At 35.4% G+C, this 18,504-nt stretch overlaps 1 protein-coding gene across 3 annotated transcripts in view; it reads right to left on the bottom strand.

Moving 5' to 3' along the window:
* Nucleotides 1-18,504, bottom strand: part of SPATA17 (spermatogenesis associated 17) — a 263,127-nt gene that overhangs the window by 210,884 nt on the left and 33,739 nt on the right. For all 3 annotated transcript variants that reach the window (XR_335619.2, XM_006155850.1, XM_006155849.2), the window contains exon 4: nucleotides 12,924-12,974. Coding sequence is in view for 2 of the 3 variants with exons in the window: in XM_006155850.1 (XP_006155912.1) it covers nucleotides 12,924-12,974 (51 nt within the window). In the remaining variant the exon portion in view is untranslated. The remainder of the gene's footprint in view (nucleotides 1-12,923; nucleotides 12,975-18,504) is intronic.

Raw genomic sequence — 18,504 nt, 5'->3', positions numbered from 1 at the left:
AAAGACTTCTTAAATAAGATCCTCAAAGCAGAGTCGATAATCTCCAAGATAGACAAGTAGGATTACATCAGACTAAGAAGTTTCTGCATGGCAAAAGACACAGTAATTAGTGTGAATCGAAAGCTCTAAGAATGGGAAAATATTTTTGTAACTTATGCATCTAAGGGACTGATAATGAGAATACACAAGGAACTCAAGCAGCTGTTTGGAAAAAAGGTGATCAATCCTACTAAAAGATAGGAGAATGAGTTAAAAAAAAAAAAACACTCTCTAAAGATGACATATGAATAGCCAAAAGGCATATGAAAGAATGATCAACATCAACATCCCTCATCATAAGGGAAATGCAGATCAAAACAACAATGAGATACCACCTAATCCCAGTCAAAATGTCTAAGATAAAAAAAAAAAAAGTTAAGTATTGGTGGGGGTGTGGTGAAAGGGGAACTCTCTTATACTGCAGGTGGGAATGTAAAATAGTCCAGCCACTGTGGAGAACATTTTGTATATTACTCGAAAATCTACAAATAAAACTACCATATGATCCAGCAATCCCACTCCTTGGTATCTACCCAAAGGACAGAAGAATTCTTAATCAGAAAAATGCTTGCATATCAATGTTTATTGCAGTACTTTCACAATTGCTAAGACATGCATGGAACCAACCCAAATGCCCCCCGAACAGATGAATGGATTGAAAAACTGTGGCACATATACTCTATGGAATACTATTCAACCATTAAAAAAACCTTTTGACAGAAAGTGGAAGAATATGGAAGATTTACTGCTGAGTGAGGCAAGCCAGAATATGAAAAAGAGACATTGTATATCCCTGCTTAATATATACCAAGTGTCTGCACTCTATAACTGAAACTGATTGACTAAAGGATATACAAACACAATAAATGGGTATAAATGCCAGATACAGTGTGTGGGGAAGAGTAGGGCCTGAGGAAGGACCCTTAGAAGAAAAATAGGGAGGCAAAGCATTAATGGGACAAAGAAATGTATTATCTGTTGAAGATATTTTATAGTTTAACTAACTGGACTAGGGAGAAATGTTCACATAGTGAAATATTCACTTTGTAAGCTAAAAAAAGTAATTGAATGTATAAAAAATAAAATAAAAATTTTTTAAAAAAATTAAATAGTGTATGAAACTAAAGTACCAATGTTATCTAAATGTCTTTCAGAGGACTTTATAACTGATCTTATTTTATCTTTTTGTTTGTTTGTTTTTCTTTTTTGTTTTTGCTATAGGGCACATGAGCTTGCCCAGGGCAGGACGGGGTGGGGGGAGGGCACAATTCCTTCTTCTCCAGGCTTTACTTAGGAATTTGGGCCCAATTGCACAGGCATCTGGCATGATTTTCCAGCCCCAGGTCTGGGACTCAAACCATGGAGAAGGTCATTTGCAATTCAGCTGCCTTAACCTCCACACCACCTGCTGGCCACTATTTTATTGTTTCTTTAAAGTTAATTTTATTTCTTTCACAAGAGAGCTTAAGAGAATGCATGTGTGCACATGTACACGTGTGCTTGTGCACGTGTGCTCACACATACAAATGAGAGAGAGAGAACAAACAACACAGGTACCTTTGATGAGGTCTTGTCACATCTCAATCCTCTCCCCTGAGCTCTCTAGGTAGTCAAGATCTTACACATGTGTGGGTCCAGATTTTTACATTATAGGGAGGTTCCCTGAAAGCATGATGATTGCAGCCTCTTTGAGAGATTTTAGAGAAGTTAAATTATTGTCTAAGGTTCTATAGCTGGTTGGAAGCTTCAAATGTTTTAATATACTTTTAATGCATATATAGTAACAGTTTGTCTAAAGAAGAGAGTACTTGTAAACACATGTACTAACAAGAAATTCACTCAACAACAGAAGTGATGGTTGAGGCACTGGACTGACTGGTTGAAGCACTAGACTCCCACATGGACAACCATAGTTCGAGTCTTGGACCTGGAAACTTGGTTTCTCACTTTTCCTCTTACTCTCTGGTTAAAATACTAAAAATAAATAAAATAAAATAAATAATTTTTTAAAATTGTGTGGAGAAATACTGAGATGCCAAATCACTTAAAATACCATTAAATTCTAAATAAAATACCATCAGATGTTCCAGAGAACATAAAATATGCTTGCTACCATACTGAGAGGAAAGAGAAATGAATGGTGGATTATGATTAGCTCATACCAGTGTAGTGGGTATGCCCATTTCTGAACAAAGAGGTCTCAAAACACAAAAACAGAAATTGACTGAAAAATACATGCTGAAATGGTAAGGGTTTATTGTACATAAAAGCAAAACAAAACAAAGAAAGAGGACGGTAACTAAGGCTCCTTTCCTCTCCAACCCAAAAACCACTGGAAACAAAACCAGTAATCTTCAAAGAGACTACAATCACTGTGCTTCCAGGGAACCTTCTAATAGCCTTACACATTTACCCACAGGCAGGCTAAAATTCCTTTCTAAGACAAATCCTTTTCTTCACAACTGCATACTACAGGGCATAATAAGTAAGTGATGGTTAAGGTAACAAATTAAAACTCATCCACACTAAAGTATAATTAATCAATCTTTAAGTGGCTTTGTTAGAGATGAGTGGGTAAAAAGAGCTGGAAGAAACTGAGCATTTGAGTGGGTGAAGAAGCTGCCATCAGTGAAATGAAGGATCTAAAATTTATTGAGCTCCATGAATGTGCCAGATATTATGCTAACTGCTTTAATTCTCACAATATCCTTGTGAATAGGGCATGATCTCCACGTTAAAAAATGAAGAAACTGAGGTTAAGTAATTCGCTCAAGGTCACATAACCAGTGAAAGAGTAAATGGCAGAGTCGGGACACAAACAGGTCTGCCTTATCGTAAAGCCCAAGCTCTTTCCACTAACACACCTTAGAGATAAACTGCTCAGAGAGAGAGAGTGTACGTGAGTGTATGTGTGCGCACGCACACACACACATGCTTTAAGATACCATTTTTACATTATAGTGAGCACAGCTTAATACCTAGTTGATATATTATGAGGATATAGTTGAGATTTGACTCCACTTGATATTATAGGAACATATGACAGCTTGAATTTTGCCTTAATATTCTTTTGATATTCCAGTACTAGTAAGTCATCTTTGTTTTTTAAGTACCTGCAAGAGACAAGAATAATCTTGATAACATTTCTTAATTTCAAGGTGAGTGTGTTACGACTTTCAAACAAAAAAAAAAAAAAAAAAGAAAGAAAAAGAAAAAGAAAAAGGCTGGTACTCATGTCCTTCAACGTAATTAGCAACTTTCAGAAGTGATTGGTATAAAACAATTATTGTCATTGATCAGGTCTGAATAGATAATTTTAAACAAAGTCATTGTGTGCTCAGCAGATTACAGCTTGTTAACGGGCAAGTTCTAAATGACCTCTTAAGCTAGTCAAATCAATGATGCATATTCCTCATTAAGTAACATCAAAATGTAAGTGGTCTTATAAATAATGTTTATTTTAAGCACTAAAACAAATGGCAAAACCTTGATATATCAAAAGCCATCTGCCCATAGAAAAGATTTTTCCCTTCATTGGGTTTACTTTTATTCCTGAGAATCCATAGTAACCTTAATACCACTCAAAGAGGGGAAAAAAAAAGATCTTCTCTCCTAAATTTAAAATAAAGGTTTGAAAAACAAATTCTTTGATAATGACCCACCTTGTATTAATGCTCTAGATATATCCAACAATACAGAAATAGAACTCAGTTACTCACAATTACACTTTAATTCATTAGAATGTTCAATATTCCAGAAGACTATAGGGTGAGAATTGAAAGTGGGTTTCTAAATTCTCAGAGGCAGTTTAAAAAATAGTAACAAAAAGTAGTAAAATAGTCTATGTTTCTATTTTAGTTTTTGATGCATTATCACATTATTTTATGTATACATATCTATTCATATATATGATTTAATATGAAATATAGTTTCAAATATGTATTACAAATGGTGTGTGTGTGTATATGTATATCTTAACTAGATATTTTAAGCAGTGGAATATTCTGGATAATCACTCCACATGCAGTATCTTCTTTTTTTATACTGTTTCTCTGCTCTGTCTGACTTTATATTTCTTTTCTCTACAAATCTATGTAATCATTTCACAATGATATTAGTACTAGAAGTAACAAAAAGAGAGAAGAAATATTATTTTGGATGGTGATGGAACCTTTAAAACTTATTATCACATAAAAGCTTGTCTAGATGGTCCCTTCTCCTCCTTCCCTAGGATGACATTTTGGGATTTTTTTTTTCTGTGTAAACAAAATTTGTGTTATTCATTTTGTATTTCTAGAATTATAGCATGAAGTCCAGTATATAAGAGACCTTCAATATCTTTTTCCTGAACTAATTTACATCTATCTATACCTAATCTTGAGGTCATTATTCTAAACACAATTAGTTCATAGTATTATAAATATGTAAACAGTAATATAAATAGTTGAGACTAAGATGAATCTTTACATATTTGACTAATTATTTTTAAGGAAAGCCACTCAATAATATTTTATTATATTTTAGACACCACTGGGAAATAGAAGAAAATGGTTTTTCGATGCTTTGAGTTAGATTCATTTTTGTGAATTAAAATTTTTTATTATAGGGGCCAGTAGGTGACCTGGTAGTTAAGGTGCTGGATCTCACATGGCAGACTGCACAGTTCAAGTCCTGGACCTGGTGGCTTGAAAACGTGCCATATGGGACCAGCAGATGGCATAATGGTTACGTCACTGGACTCCCACATAGTCAACCGTGGTTCAAATCCCAGACCCAGTGGTTTAAAAACTCATGCTGGGCGCATGTACATGTGTGCCCAAGATCCTGAGAGAAGAATGGAGTAGAATGTATTGCAGCATCACCATGCCCCTGGGGGGTGATTTCTCACTTTCTGTGTCTCTGACTCCCTCTGTCTCTCTGGACATGGAGTGCATGCACCCTATAGCAAAAAAATCTCTCTCTAAAACAAAATAAAACAGAAACAAAAATAAAACACACCAGGTCCATATGCATTCATACCCAAAATCCCAAGAGGAGAATGGAGAAGGGATTGCGGTATGGTCATCTCCCCTGGGGGAAGGAGATTTCTCATTTGCCCTCTCTCTGGAGAGTGCATTTGTCCCCAATGGCAAAAACCTAAATAAATTTTGTTTAAAAGTTAGGTATTGAGAGATCTGGAGTTAGTGGGAAATATGTGGTTTTAAGTGATCTCTAAACCAGTGTTCCTCTCACAACTACAGTATTTGCCTTAAACTGAGCATTTCAGTCTGAAATAAAATGCTTTGTGGCACTAAAATCAAGTTAAGTCATTTAAACCAAGTGCATTAAGTCAAAACTTCCCATATTCTAGCAGTTTTACTTAGTACATGTGATTGATGGATAATAGGTATGAGGATTCCAGAGTAAAAGGAATTTTATGTAAAACAATCAATTACATCTATAGTTCTTTAAGACTTTGTAAGTTTTAGATTATACCATGTTTTCATTCATCAGAGAAACTTAGAGTGAGAAGTCTAATGGAATATATAATTTTTTTTGAGAGATTTTTGCTATAGGGCGTGTGCACTTGCCAGAAAGATGGACAAAGACGAGAGACAGAAAGTGAGAAATCACCCCCCAGGGGAATGGCCACACTGCAATCTCTTTTCCTCCATTCTCTTCTTGGGATCTTGGGCATGCACGCACACGTGCCAGGCGTGAGTTCAAGCCACCAAGTCTGGGACTAGAACCGCGGTTGACTACATGGGAGTCCAGCGACATAGCCATTATGCCATGTGCTGGTCCCAATGATGACTTTTTAATGTCACTGTGGTAATAAATATTTCCCATAGAATTTACATTTGTTTACTTTCAAAGTCTGTGCCAGATTAAATGAGAGAACTTCAAAGAGTTGTGGGAAATTTAAATTAAAGTACAAATTTATTTCACTGCATAAAAAATTCACGATTCAAGTATAACTTCTTTTTCCATAATATACATTTTTCGTGATCTCTTTGAAGACCCTTGGATATCCCAATATATTCATTTTATTGAAGACTAGTAAAGATTAACTTAGAAAGAAAGGGACCAGCAGTTGAAGCTAGAAGTCCTAGTAACAATTTTATAAGCTCCCTAAAGTTTTAAAAAAGTTATAGAGTCTGCTTTTTTTTTTTTTTTTTCTATTAATGTTTCAGGGTCCAAAGCAGGCATTGTGGAGGTGCCAATGCAAACCAAATGCAGACTTTGGGATTACAAAACCCAGTGTGATCTGTAACTTGGACACCAAACAGGAAAGAAACGACAGATTCTCTTTTTATTATCATTTGTTACAGTCTACAGAAAAATCCCTTTAAAGTTGTAGCAAGAAGGATGTTTCATTTATGGTTATGATGTATGACAAGTCCTGATTCTGGCTATAGAAATATGATAAGACCACACCCTGAATATTCTTATAGATTATGAAATTTTTCATCATCAACCAAACTCTGCCTATAAGGGAAAGTATTTGACCCTGAATTGGGATGTCTCAAACTTTCTCCTCCACTAATTTATAACTTAATTCAGAATTCCTCAATGAAATATATTACCAATAAGGGTGCTCATGAATTGTTAGGGCCATGGGATCAGTTTTTCAAGAAACCAGGATAGGGTTAATAACATTTCCCTGAAAGCTCAATCCAGGGTTTATACAGTTGCTCTCAATCTATATTTTGAGAAAAGAAGACTGGACGTAAAAGCAAACCTAAAAGCAACCAGAATTGCAAGGAATACAGACGCCAGACCTCCTGGGTTCAATTCCTACACTGTCACTGACTAGTGGAGTGATCTGGTACTGTGATCCCCTTTCCTCACATCTTTTAAATTGTAATCACAGTTCTATCTGCCTCAGAGAGTTGTTCATGATGATTATAGAGAGGAGTTAAAATATTCAAAGTACATAGTATGGTGCCTGGAGAATAGTCACCACCATATTAACTGTTAACTCAGTATTATAATTTACCAGTGATTCTGATTTACCAAGATTTACAATAGGTGGTTTGTCAGTCTTTTTCATACCGAGCTTTGGAGACTCTTTTCCCCCTAAAATTACCAGCTCAAATCATTTATTTACAATTGCACTCTTTTAAAGACTATCAGTGCTATAAATTAGAACCAGTATCAACAGTATGTGTCAAAACACAGACAACAATATGAAATGGGCATAAAACAAAACTAAAGTGGACAGAACGAGGCATTTATTTTTTATTTATTAATATGAGCTTAAATTTTGTTAAAGAAAGAAACAAAGAACCATGTTTTAGAATATTTCACAGGACCTTCAGTTAAATTGAACTTCACAGTGTTACATCCCATAAAGGGAAAAATAAGACTAATTTCCCCCTACACTCTAATTTACTCTAATTTCACTCTTGGAATTCTGCTAAGCTACTCTCCAATATCCTTCTCAACAAACCTCATTGTATCCAAATCAAAGAACTGATATAGAAGAGGGAAATTATAAGATCAGAGGTGCTCATGGAACAAGAGAACCAAGGAAACAGAATCTACTTAGTTCAGATACATAGCATCTCATCGAGTGCACTCAGTCTAGGTCAAATTCAGAAACTGAACAGTGCCCCTTTGAAATCCTTGTTTCTTCAGTCTGACTAAGATACAGTCAAATATTGGGACAGCAGTTAGCGTAATGGCTATGCCACTGGACTCCCATGTAGTCAACTACCGTTCAAGTCCCGGACACGGTGGCTTAAACTCACACGGGGCACGTGGGCATGCGTGCCCAAGATCCCCAGAGAATGGAGGAGAAGGGATTGCGGCATGGCCATCCTCCCTGGGGATTGATTTCTTACTTTTTGTCTTTCTGGCTCTCTCTGTCTTTCTGGTGAGCACATGCACCCTATACCAAAAACCTCTCAAAAAAGAAAAAGATACATTCAAGTATCTCCCAGCTATATCTATTCATCTTCGGGTAGTAAAGTTTCAGAATCTGGAGATGTTCTATTAGGAAAATGAGAACCTTACAGAGAAGGTGGAAGGTTGAAGTATGTAATCACAGTCTTCAGTTATTTTACCCCTAACAAATGTAAGAATTCGGTGTAAGATGTGAGCTATTCTATACACAAGACTTCTTCTGGATAAGGTCTGCAAGTCAGCCTAAGAAAAAGTCATCAACAAGATAAAACACTATAAATATCAACAACTATTGATGAAGGTGTTGTGAAAACAAGATAAGAATACACCTTAGGATAGGTAAAACAATCCCACTAAACTGAACTATTTTTTTGCTACCTGGAATCTTTTTAAAGGGTTATCCACACATAAAATAATTTTTGTCTTCATCTTATTGTACTGTTAGAAACCTGGCCTTCTAAGCTCAGTATTCAGAGAGCCTGAGGTGACACCCTATGTGCTCGCTGACATCAGAGAGTCAGTTCTACCCCAGGCTGTAAGTCGGCTATACCTTTTTTTGTTTTGTGCTATAGGTGTCTGTGCTCACCAGAGAGACAGAGAGACAGAGACAGACAGATATAAAGTGAGAAATCACCCCCCGAGAAGGGGTTTGGGGGTGGCCACACCAGAATCCTCTTCCTCCCCCATTTTCCTCTTCAGATTTAGGGCATGGACACATATGCACCTGGTGTGTTTTTCAACTCGCTGGAGTTTGGGACTCAAACTGCCCAGTTGGCCATGTGGGATTTAACTGCCTTAACCACCACACCACCTGGCTGGCTCCCTGCTACATACCATTTTACATCTAGACAGAACAGGGAGAGAAGTGAGTGGAGCAAATGAATCAGCTCATGGCTTGTATAAAATACTAAAAGCTGTTCAATAAGAGCTGAAAATAAAAATTAGGGGCCAAATTTAAATGAATGGCCAAGATGCTGGAGGAACAGCAAAATCCTAATCTGGAATAAAGTCAAATTGAAGGCTAAAAAGGAAATAAAATGTCACACAGAGAAACAGGAGGACTGGGGTCCCAGGAGCTAAGATAAAAATTTACTGAGCAATTTATTGCAGTATTAATTGACTGTCATTGGCCTAGCAGCAAATCAGCAACAGGGGTTTTGTAAAGGCATACTGTGGGTTCTGACAGCAGTTTATATCATAGCAAACCTCCTTAAAACCTGTATGTGTTATGATACTTCAGTAAGGCTCTAAATCTCTTGGGATCATCCATTCACATATGAACTGCACTAACCAAATTTAATCTTACCATGTCCAGTTTATCCACACCACATAGCCTAGTCATGTAATTAAAAAAGTCTTCAAGAACCTTTAGCAAAGACTTAAATAGTTTTCCAACAAGGGCACTTAGGGACTTAGAAAAAGGTATATAAAGCGAAGGACTTTTTTAATTCTTTGTTTAGAAAAGAATGGGTCAACATGCTCTGATATATTCAACGGTATATTTAACTGCCTCTTCTAAGCCGAGCACTGGAGATACGAAGATGAAGCTAGGACCTGGGCCTCAAGGGACTTACAGTGTGTCGGGGGTGGAGACAGGCATGTAAATTAGTCAGGATAATAAAATGTTACAGGTCCTATAACAGAAGTATGTCCATGGTAAAATAGGGACATAAAAAGAGAGAGTGATCAATTCCACAGGAGTAGGGGGATCGTAAAGTCTTTAGAGAAAAGGTGACCCTTTAAAAAATAAATGCAGCAAATCAGGATATTAATATCTATTACATAAAACAAAATCACATACATATAATTTGTTCTTCATTACAAAAGAGTGACATCTATTTAGGGATGAATAGGCTATAAATAAATTTGTAAAACTCCTCTCTTTTCAGAAATGTTCCATTAGCCTCTTTGACAACTGATTATAATTTAGTTGTCATGTTAACAATCAGTAGCCAATGTATAACTCGAAATTGGCTCAATTCATGAAGCAAATTAAGAAAAAAGTTTTTATTATATATTGTACATAACTATTTGCAAGTAAAGATTCAACTCATACATTATGTATATTATTGCCATATAGATTTTTGGTAGTTATTTGTTCATCTTATTGCCATATAGATTTTTGGTAGTTATTTGTTCATCTTACAGGTTTCTCCTCCTGGACAGTCATCCATATTTAAATTATTTATAGAGTGGCGATTTTGAAGAAAGTTACTTGGTAGCTTAAAAGTACATAGGCAGAGCTGGGGTTACCAGAAGTAAAACTTCAGTTACTGGTGCACAGTTAGGGTTGTAATCTTCAGATGTACAACACAAAGGTATATGGACTACACACTGCTCCTTTCAGCACTCACTCCTACAGAGGGCCAAAGTATAAGAGCACCGTCTTATAAAAATCTCCTTACAGATAAAGTGGTCCAAGTTCACTTACAAAAAAATTCAGTTCTGGTCACTGGTCACCGTAATCAACCAATGCTAAAAATTAACCTGTGTTAGGGAATCCTGTCCTCATGCAAGTGAGCCTCATTCCCGAATCTCTGACTTAGGAATATGAAGTATGTAGTCTATTAACTAGTTAACTCATTTCAAACCTTCGAAAACAGTCTTTCAATTTTTTTATTAGAGAAATATTTATTATACCTACTGTAAATGTATAATGTATGTATATAGTCTATATATTATAAATGCTATATCTATTATAAACTGGTTACAATAATCTTTACATACTCCACATTGCCTCACAGAAATTTCTGTCTTCAGCAGATCATGTCAACTCATAGGTAATACACAGGTCTCCTCTCTCTTCATTTTAATCTCTACTGCATTCCCACTCCTACACTCTGTTTTCCAGGAAGCTTGTGTTATAAATAAATAAATAAATAAATAAATAAATAAATAAATAAATAAAATAAAGAATCCAGACTTAGTAAAAAGAACTTTTTTGAAAGGATTATTGGAAGGGGGGATTAGGAAGAGAGTAACTATTCCAATAAATAGAGGTGGATTACTGTAATAGGAAGAACACTTTGATCATAAGATTTATAAGCATGCCAAGAGTTAGGAAAGAATATTTTTTAGGAAGGTGTAAGTAAGGTTAGAAAGAATCTGATGTGGGGAAGTGAGATGACAGGATGACATGAGTGCATTAGGAAACCGGAGGATGTTTTATACTCAGACACCAGCCTAGTCTCTGGGGGACTATTAAAGAGATGTTGTTGTATGCTGGTAGGAGATCTGGGATCTGGAGAAAGGATAGCTAAATCATAATTTGGTTACAGAACACTTTGTTCCAGTTGATCAGTGGGAACAAGCACTTCAGCTAATCATTTGTGAGGTAAACAATGGACATTGGTAATGGATGAGTTCAGTCTTGTAAGAGTAACCTACCAGATCAGAATTCAAAGTAAAAATTAAGGGCTAAATAATAAAACTACACGTTTTTTATTGTTTTTTTTTCTTTTTGTGGAGGTTTTTTTGTCATAGGGCGCCGTGCCCTCACCAGACAGAGAGAGACAGAGACAGAAAGCGAGAAATCACCCCCCCAGGAGACATGGCCATGCCACAATCCCTTCTCCTCCAGTCTCCTCTCGGGATCTCGGGCATGTACGCACACGCACCCGGCGTGAGCTTTAAACCACTGGGTCCGGGACACGAACCTCGGTCGACTACCTGGGAGTCCAGCGACATAGCCATTATGCTAACTGCTGGTCCCCAAACTACATATGTTTTCTAACTCTTTCTTTCCTAGCAGCAAAGAAGACAGGAAAGATCAATGATCTCCCCTATTGATCTATAGGGATATCTAAGTCATTGGTCATTAATTACTTTAAATTTTTAGTCATCTGGTACTTTTTACTTCGGAGACACATCTGACATGAAGTAAGCAGAAAGGAAGAACCTAATGATGTTTCAGATTCAGAGGTTGTCTATTGCAGAGCTGTAACGAGTCAAAATCTCCCAAATCCCCAAACTAAAAGAGGAAAAGCAAGTTGTTTCCCAGTATGAATATTCCTGAGAAAGGTAAATAGCCCACTGCAGCTATGCTGGATATGATCTACTTTTTCCTCTTATTTTTTTTTTTATCTCAAACTCCAGGAGTGCAGAGACATGGACAGAGTAATACTAGAGACTGCCCCGAGACTAGGCTCGGACACAATCTCACCTGTAGAGGAAAATACACCTTCCAAAAGCAATAATATAGGGTAGTAAACATATTGTTAATTTACCCACCATGATTCAACACGAGACTCTCAAAAACCCTTTTTCTACTTTGTGTTATCCAGATAAAATCTATGATTTACAAAAGTAAGTATTAACAGATTAATGAAAGTGAGTATAATAAGACAACATAGGTTTTAAAGGCATTCATGAAATTTATGAAGAAATGTCTCCACTTTTAATAACTCAGCAAACAAACTATTACCATATGTCTGAAACAAAAGAAATAATATTTTTATTGTGTCCATTCCCAAAATCTGTGCAGAAACCAAGTCGAAGTCCCATAATTGCTAAATGCAGCTTTCTATTAGAAAAATAATGCATATGAAATAAACATAGAAATGATAGAAGTAAAACTTTTAAGCTGGAAACGAACTTTATTACTATTAAATCATATGAATAATTTCTAATTGACTCATATTGGGCAGAAATCTTATATTCTAGAACCATGTTCATCTATTTATCACAATATTCTATTTATGACATATGAAAACTAATATACTGCTTCATTAATATTTATAGTTTTGTATAGTTATGGCTCAGAGATATTTAACATTCTAAAACATAAGCATTTATAATTACATGTTTTACATTTCACTCCAGTTTTTAATACTGTCAAGATTATTTAGCATAACTAACTTTTTAACTATGTTCTCTTTTCTTTCTTTACCATTAGCATATCAATCAAATTTGCATTATTCTGCTTTGCTCATTTTATTAAAAGCGAATTCAGGGCACAATTGACTTTTCATTTGTTTAACAAGTGAAGAAATATTTACCCTGACAGCCATTGCATTGTAGAGATTCATCTTCATAGTATAATATGCTACCTGTGAATCAAAAAAAAAAAAAAAGAGATGGCATACATTTCAGTTACACAAAGACAGTGCAGCCTATTTTTACATATAAAAGATAAGAATCTTTATACATAATACATAATAAGAGTTCTAGGCTTAGAAAAATGAAATCAAACTTTGTATTGAAGAGATAGGCTTCCTAATACATAATGCAAGCTTAACCAGAAAAATCTATGGTAGTCAAACTAGGAGCTAATGGAGATATATGATCATAAAATGCTCTCCGCTGAGTTTGATAATCAATGGTGCTCTACTGAGAATAGAATAACAAAGCAGAAATATTCACAAGTGCTGGTGACACGTAGTATTGTATGATTTATTCACTGGGGTTCTTTTAGCCAAAACTCACAGAAACATAAAAGGAATTCATATTTCAAGACGTCTGGTTTAATGAAAAATTCAAAGAAATGCTGTCTTCAGTCGAAATCGTTCAAGGATATGGATGCAGTGATGGAGCAAAATTGTGCCTTCCAACCATCTATGCAAAATGTTATGTACTTAGCTGCCTCCTGAGTAATCCTTGGGAATTTTGTTTCATTTAATATTCATTTTAACACCATAAAATCATAAATACAATGATATCATGTTACAGCAAATCCCTTGATATAGCAAAGACTTCCTGAAGACTTGATTTCTTTCTAGTAACAACACATTTATCTATTAATACACAAATCTGTTACAGTAAATAATCATTTAGCAATGTAGCTTATTTCAATGAAAATATTGCTTTAAATAAAGCTTCCACATCTGTTATAGCATCTAATTAAAAATGTAAAATTAACATAATTCATGACAGTACAATATAGTTGTAAGCAATGAAATACAAGCTTTTTCAATACAATATACAACTTAATCCATTTTTGGTCAATCAAAATTCATTTTACTAATATAACTTGAGTGCAAGTAATAGGTGTTATGTTTCAGGCTAAAATTAGAAAAAAGTGCCTTAACCCTTTATAAAAGGAGTCGCTTTCCCATGACAAACAGGAATTCATATGAAAGGGTTTCACTGTAATTAGTGTTATTTGAATTGCCTGGTCTGATCCAAAACAAATTGTCTGTGGAGAGCAGCAGGGCTGGATTATTTATCAACAGTCTGAGCAATTAAGAAACAGTTGGCTGCAATATGTTATATACAAATGAACACTGTGATGTTGCTTCATTTTAAATTCTTTCTTTGTTGTAGCAAGCACAGCATGATTTTTGGCATTTAGGGTGATTTTTAAAAGATTGACATTAATATTACGTTCCTTTCAAGTCTTATTGAAACGGACATGACTATCACTGTTTTTATAAAGAAAAAATATATTGGAAATTATATATTCCCAAATGTTTTGGTTCAGAAAAAGAGGTTTCTTATCCTTATATTGTTTTCTGTTAATAATGTGTGTGAGCCTTCAAGCCACAGACCTGAGTTCAATTCTCAACTTGCTTTTACCAGCTGTGTGCCCTTGAAGAGTTGCTTTAAGCCTCTCATTCTTGATTTCCATCCTTACAAATTAAGGCATTATATGCTTCATTGAGTTGCTGTGAAGATTCAAATGAGATAAAGTATCTAAGGTACTTGGGACATAGCTGATAGTTCTGATGAAAGGGATTTTCAGTAGTGTTAACCATTGCACATTTTGTGGCTAAAAGTATGTGACTTAACTGTAAGTAAAGTTCTCCAGAATATAAAGGACTAAATTTTATTATAATCTAACAGGAAAGAGAGCTAAGGCTTGAGATAGAGCTTTGGAGCCTAAGAATTCTAAATTCTATAAAGTGGTAGAAAGGCACTTCGATTCCAACATACCACTCTCAAGTGAGCCCCTAATTAATACTACATTTATTTTGAATTCTCTAGCCCAGATGCTTTCAAAAGCACTAAACAAAAAGAAAAGACAAAAAAAAAAATGTGACACAAATATAATAAGATTCTACTTATGTGAAGTATACAGGTAATCACATTCATAGAAACAAAAAAAAATGGAAGAGGGGGTGCCAGGGTCTTGGAGAATTGGAGAGTTATTGTTTAATGGGTACAGAGTTTCAGTTTAGGGTGATAGAAAACTTCTGGAGACAGCAGTGATGGCTGCACAGCATGAATGGACTTAATGACACTGACTGATATAGTTAAAATGGTTACAACGGGGACCAGCAGATGGTATAGTGGTTACATTACTGGACTCCCACATGGCCAACCGTGGTTTGAGTCCTGGACCTGGTGGTTTCAAACTTATGGTGGGTGCATGTGCATGTGTGTCCAAAATCCCTGGAGAACAGAGGAGAAGGAATTGCAGTGTGACCATCACTACTAGGGTGTGTTTTCTTGCTTTCTGTCTCTCTAGTGAGCATATATGCCTTATAGCAAAAATCCCCCCACCCCCAAAATAGTTAAAAGGGCAAATTTTGTTATGTATGTCTTACAGATTTGAAAAAAATAACAATGTAAGTGTGAAACATTCATTTTATAAGCTATCTAGGAGAAATATTTAGATACTTTAAAATTTCATGATGTTTTGTCTAAAGCTGTTTCTCCATTCTGAGCAATGATGATTATTTATAATATTAACTTTTGTCCTTTTGGTTACATGAACAGCTGAACTATAACTCATACAGAAGCCCTTGTTACAATTATTTCCTAGAATTTTGTCCTAAGGATCTTTTTCCTACTCTATGGACTTAGGTAAGCAAAGCATATTCTAGTTACTAAATGTTAACAACATATCCAAGAATGACAAGTTATTACAATTCCTCAGGAGACAAAATTCTTATTTTTCTTACTATTAATTAATATCCTACCAAGTTTACTTTAATGGGGAAGACTAAAGATCTGAATCAAATATGAAGTATAAAAGACTATTTATTGTAATGGAAACATGCTGCCCAATTATAAATGTTCATCAGATATTTGTTAAATAAATATGGGAAAGAGAGGGGTTAAAAAGAAAAAAGAGAGACAAGGACAAAGAGAACTGATACATTCCATATACAACAGGTAGAAGAGAAAAGAACCCTGGGAAGAAAAAGGATCATTGCAAACACTATCAACTATTTGTTAGCTGTATGGCCTTCATCATATCAACTAGCTTAATTTTTACAGTCTTCTAAAATTTTTATGGAGGATCTGTTCCTTTTGAAAACATAAATAATTTTCTGAGTGGTTAATGTCTCCATAGTACTTTTAGATAGGACTGTCATTCGGTGGCATTGGGCCAGAGTGATCATATTTGATATTTATAACTGTATCCCTTCTGATTTGTTGATCATGGATTCTGATAAGTGAATGACTCTAGTATAAGAATTGCTAATTATTTTTAATATCATCCTGCTTCCTAAATAAACTTCTGAGTACTCAGTTTCACTACTGCTATGTTTGTTTTCCGTTTTATATTGAGCATTTGGTTCCCTGAATTTATCTATCATTTCCAGTTATTCCCGGAGTTTTGTCAAGTCTTTTTTCCCATGCCTCATTTTATTTTTAATCCATTCAGAACAGCGTCTCTAGATTAGTTTTGTAAAATATTACTTTTATCAAGTCCTTATTGAAGTTTTTAAACCCTTGACCTTCAATAGTTTTCAATTGCTTAAGACAAAGCATTTTAATTGGGCTGAATTACATAACTAAAAAAATGCACGAGTAATTCAGATCGCTAGGATAGAGCAAGTAATGTTACAAACTAAAGTGTGTAACATAACATTTTTATTTCTCTAGTAGCATTATGATTATTAATAAGAGTATGTCCTGGGACCAGCAGATGGTGTAATGGTTACATCATTGGACTCCCATTTTGTTGACTGAGGTTTGAGTCCTGGACCTGATGGCTTAAATTCATGCTGAGGCATGCCTGCTCAAAATCCTGAGAGGAGAATAGGAGGAGAGATTGCGGCATGGTCATCCTCTGGAAGGTGATTTCTCACTGTCTCTCTGATGAACGCATTCACCCTACAGCAAAAATCTCTTTTAAAAAAAGAAAAGGGTATGTCGTATACTACGTTTTATTTTGTGTTCTTTTTCTATCAGGTAAATTATAATGGGGACTTGGGGTGGGGGAATAGGTAAGAGCCACTTACTTAGAAATCAAAGTGATATTCAAATTTCACCACAATCAGGTCCCAATATTTTTAATGCAATTATTTCTCATTACCTTTCCTTAGATCTCAATCTGACCAAATTATTGCACATTTTTTCTTCACCATTTCCATATTCATATGCCTTCACTTGCCTGATATGTCTTACCGTTGCTTTCTAGTTATCCAAATCTTCTCTCTCCTGTTTTTCTTGTATGCTTTACTACAGGAGAAACTATCTTTTCTTCCCTGATCTCAGTACCACCAAATGAAATAAGAAGTTAGCATTCTCCTAGCTCCAGTGGATACTGTAAACCAGTAGGATGTACAACAACAAAAAGAAACGACACAAAACATTACATCTCAAGCTTCTCAATTTCCATACTCTCTCTTTTCAGTGTTGTCATCTTTCCTTAGGCTTCTGGATCACACCATCCTCCTCTCTTTCTTTGTGCTCCCCAGCCTATGCCGACCATGAAGATTTTAATAACTAGCTAAAGGATTTACTCTTCATTAGAACTCTTGCCACTATTCTTAGACTTCATATTCAATGACCTATTCCCACGATTGCCTGCCTTCCTCAGTCCCAGTGAGTTCAATGTCAGTTTGGCCTTATACTCCCACAACATTTTCCAGGTTTTGTCTTAAGTTCCTCTTCTTGTTTTATACCCAGACTGCAAGTTCCTATCCTTAAAGCCCTGATGGCTTAATTATATCCTTAAAATGTCCTTTCTAATTTAGACAAATCTAGTACAAATCTCTCCCTTTCCTCACTTCTAAGTTCCTCCATGTATTTTCTTATGCAATATGCAGTGGTTACATGGTATCATGTTAGGTAAACACACTGTAAGTTATTTAGACTTTCTTTTACTGTTAACCATTTGGGTGGGGAATCAAGAAAAGATGTTTCAAGGAGAAAGTAGCCAACTATTTCAAAAGCAAAACTTAGAAGTAATACATATGTATAATAATTTTGAGTAATATAGTCATATAACTTGAATGTAGCAACTGGTCAATCAAGTGGAAATAGCTACATGAAAGTGAGGAGGATGCCCTCAGAAGTAATGCACATATGGATAACAGATCTGATGAGCTTAAGCTTTTGTTATTTTCAACATCAGTACCATCTTTATGTAATAATTTTGAGTTTAATCATTAAAATGATTTATTAGCACATAATCATGAGTATCGTATGTACATGCTACACTTTGTTTGCTGGCTACTGATAGCAATCTGGTTACCATAAAGAGTTGTTTTTTTAAAATAACATTTTTCACACACACACACACACACACACACACACACATTAAAAGCCTATTTTATTCTTTCTCCCAGTTACTATTAATATAATTGTTAAAAGTAGGTGAACCAGGGGCCACCAAGTGATGGTAGTGTGATGGTAGTGGTTGGGGCACTCGATTTTCACATGGTTGACCTCAGTTTGAGTCCC

This window comes from Tupaia chinensis, unplaced genomic scaffold (genome assembly GCF_000334495.1).
Source record: "Tupaia chinensis unplaced genomic scaffold, TupChi_1.0 Scaffold000473_1, whole genome shotgun sequence".
Lineage (NCBI taxonomy): Eukaryota > Metazoa > Chordata > Mammalia > Scandentia > Tupaiidae > Tupaia > Tupaia belangeri.
This window is presented reverse-complemented; position numbering and strand designations above follow the sequence as displayed.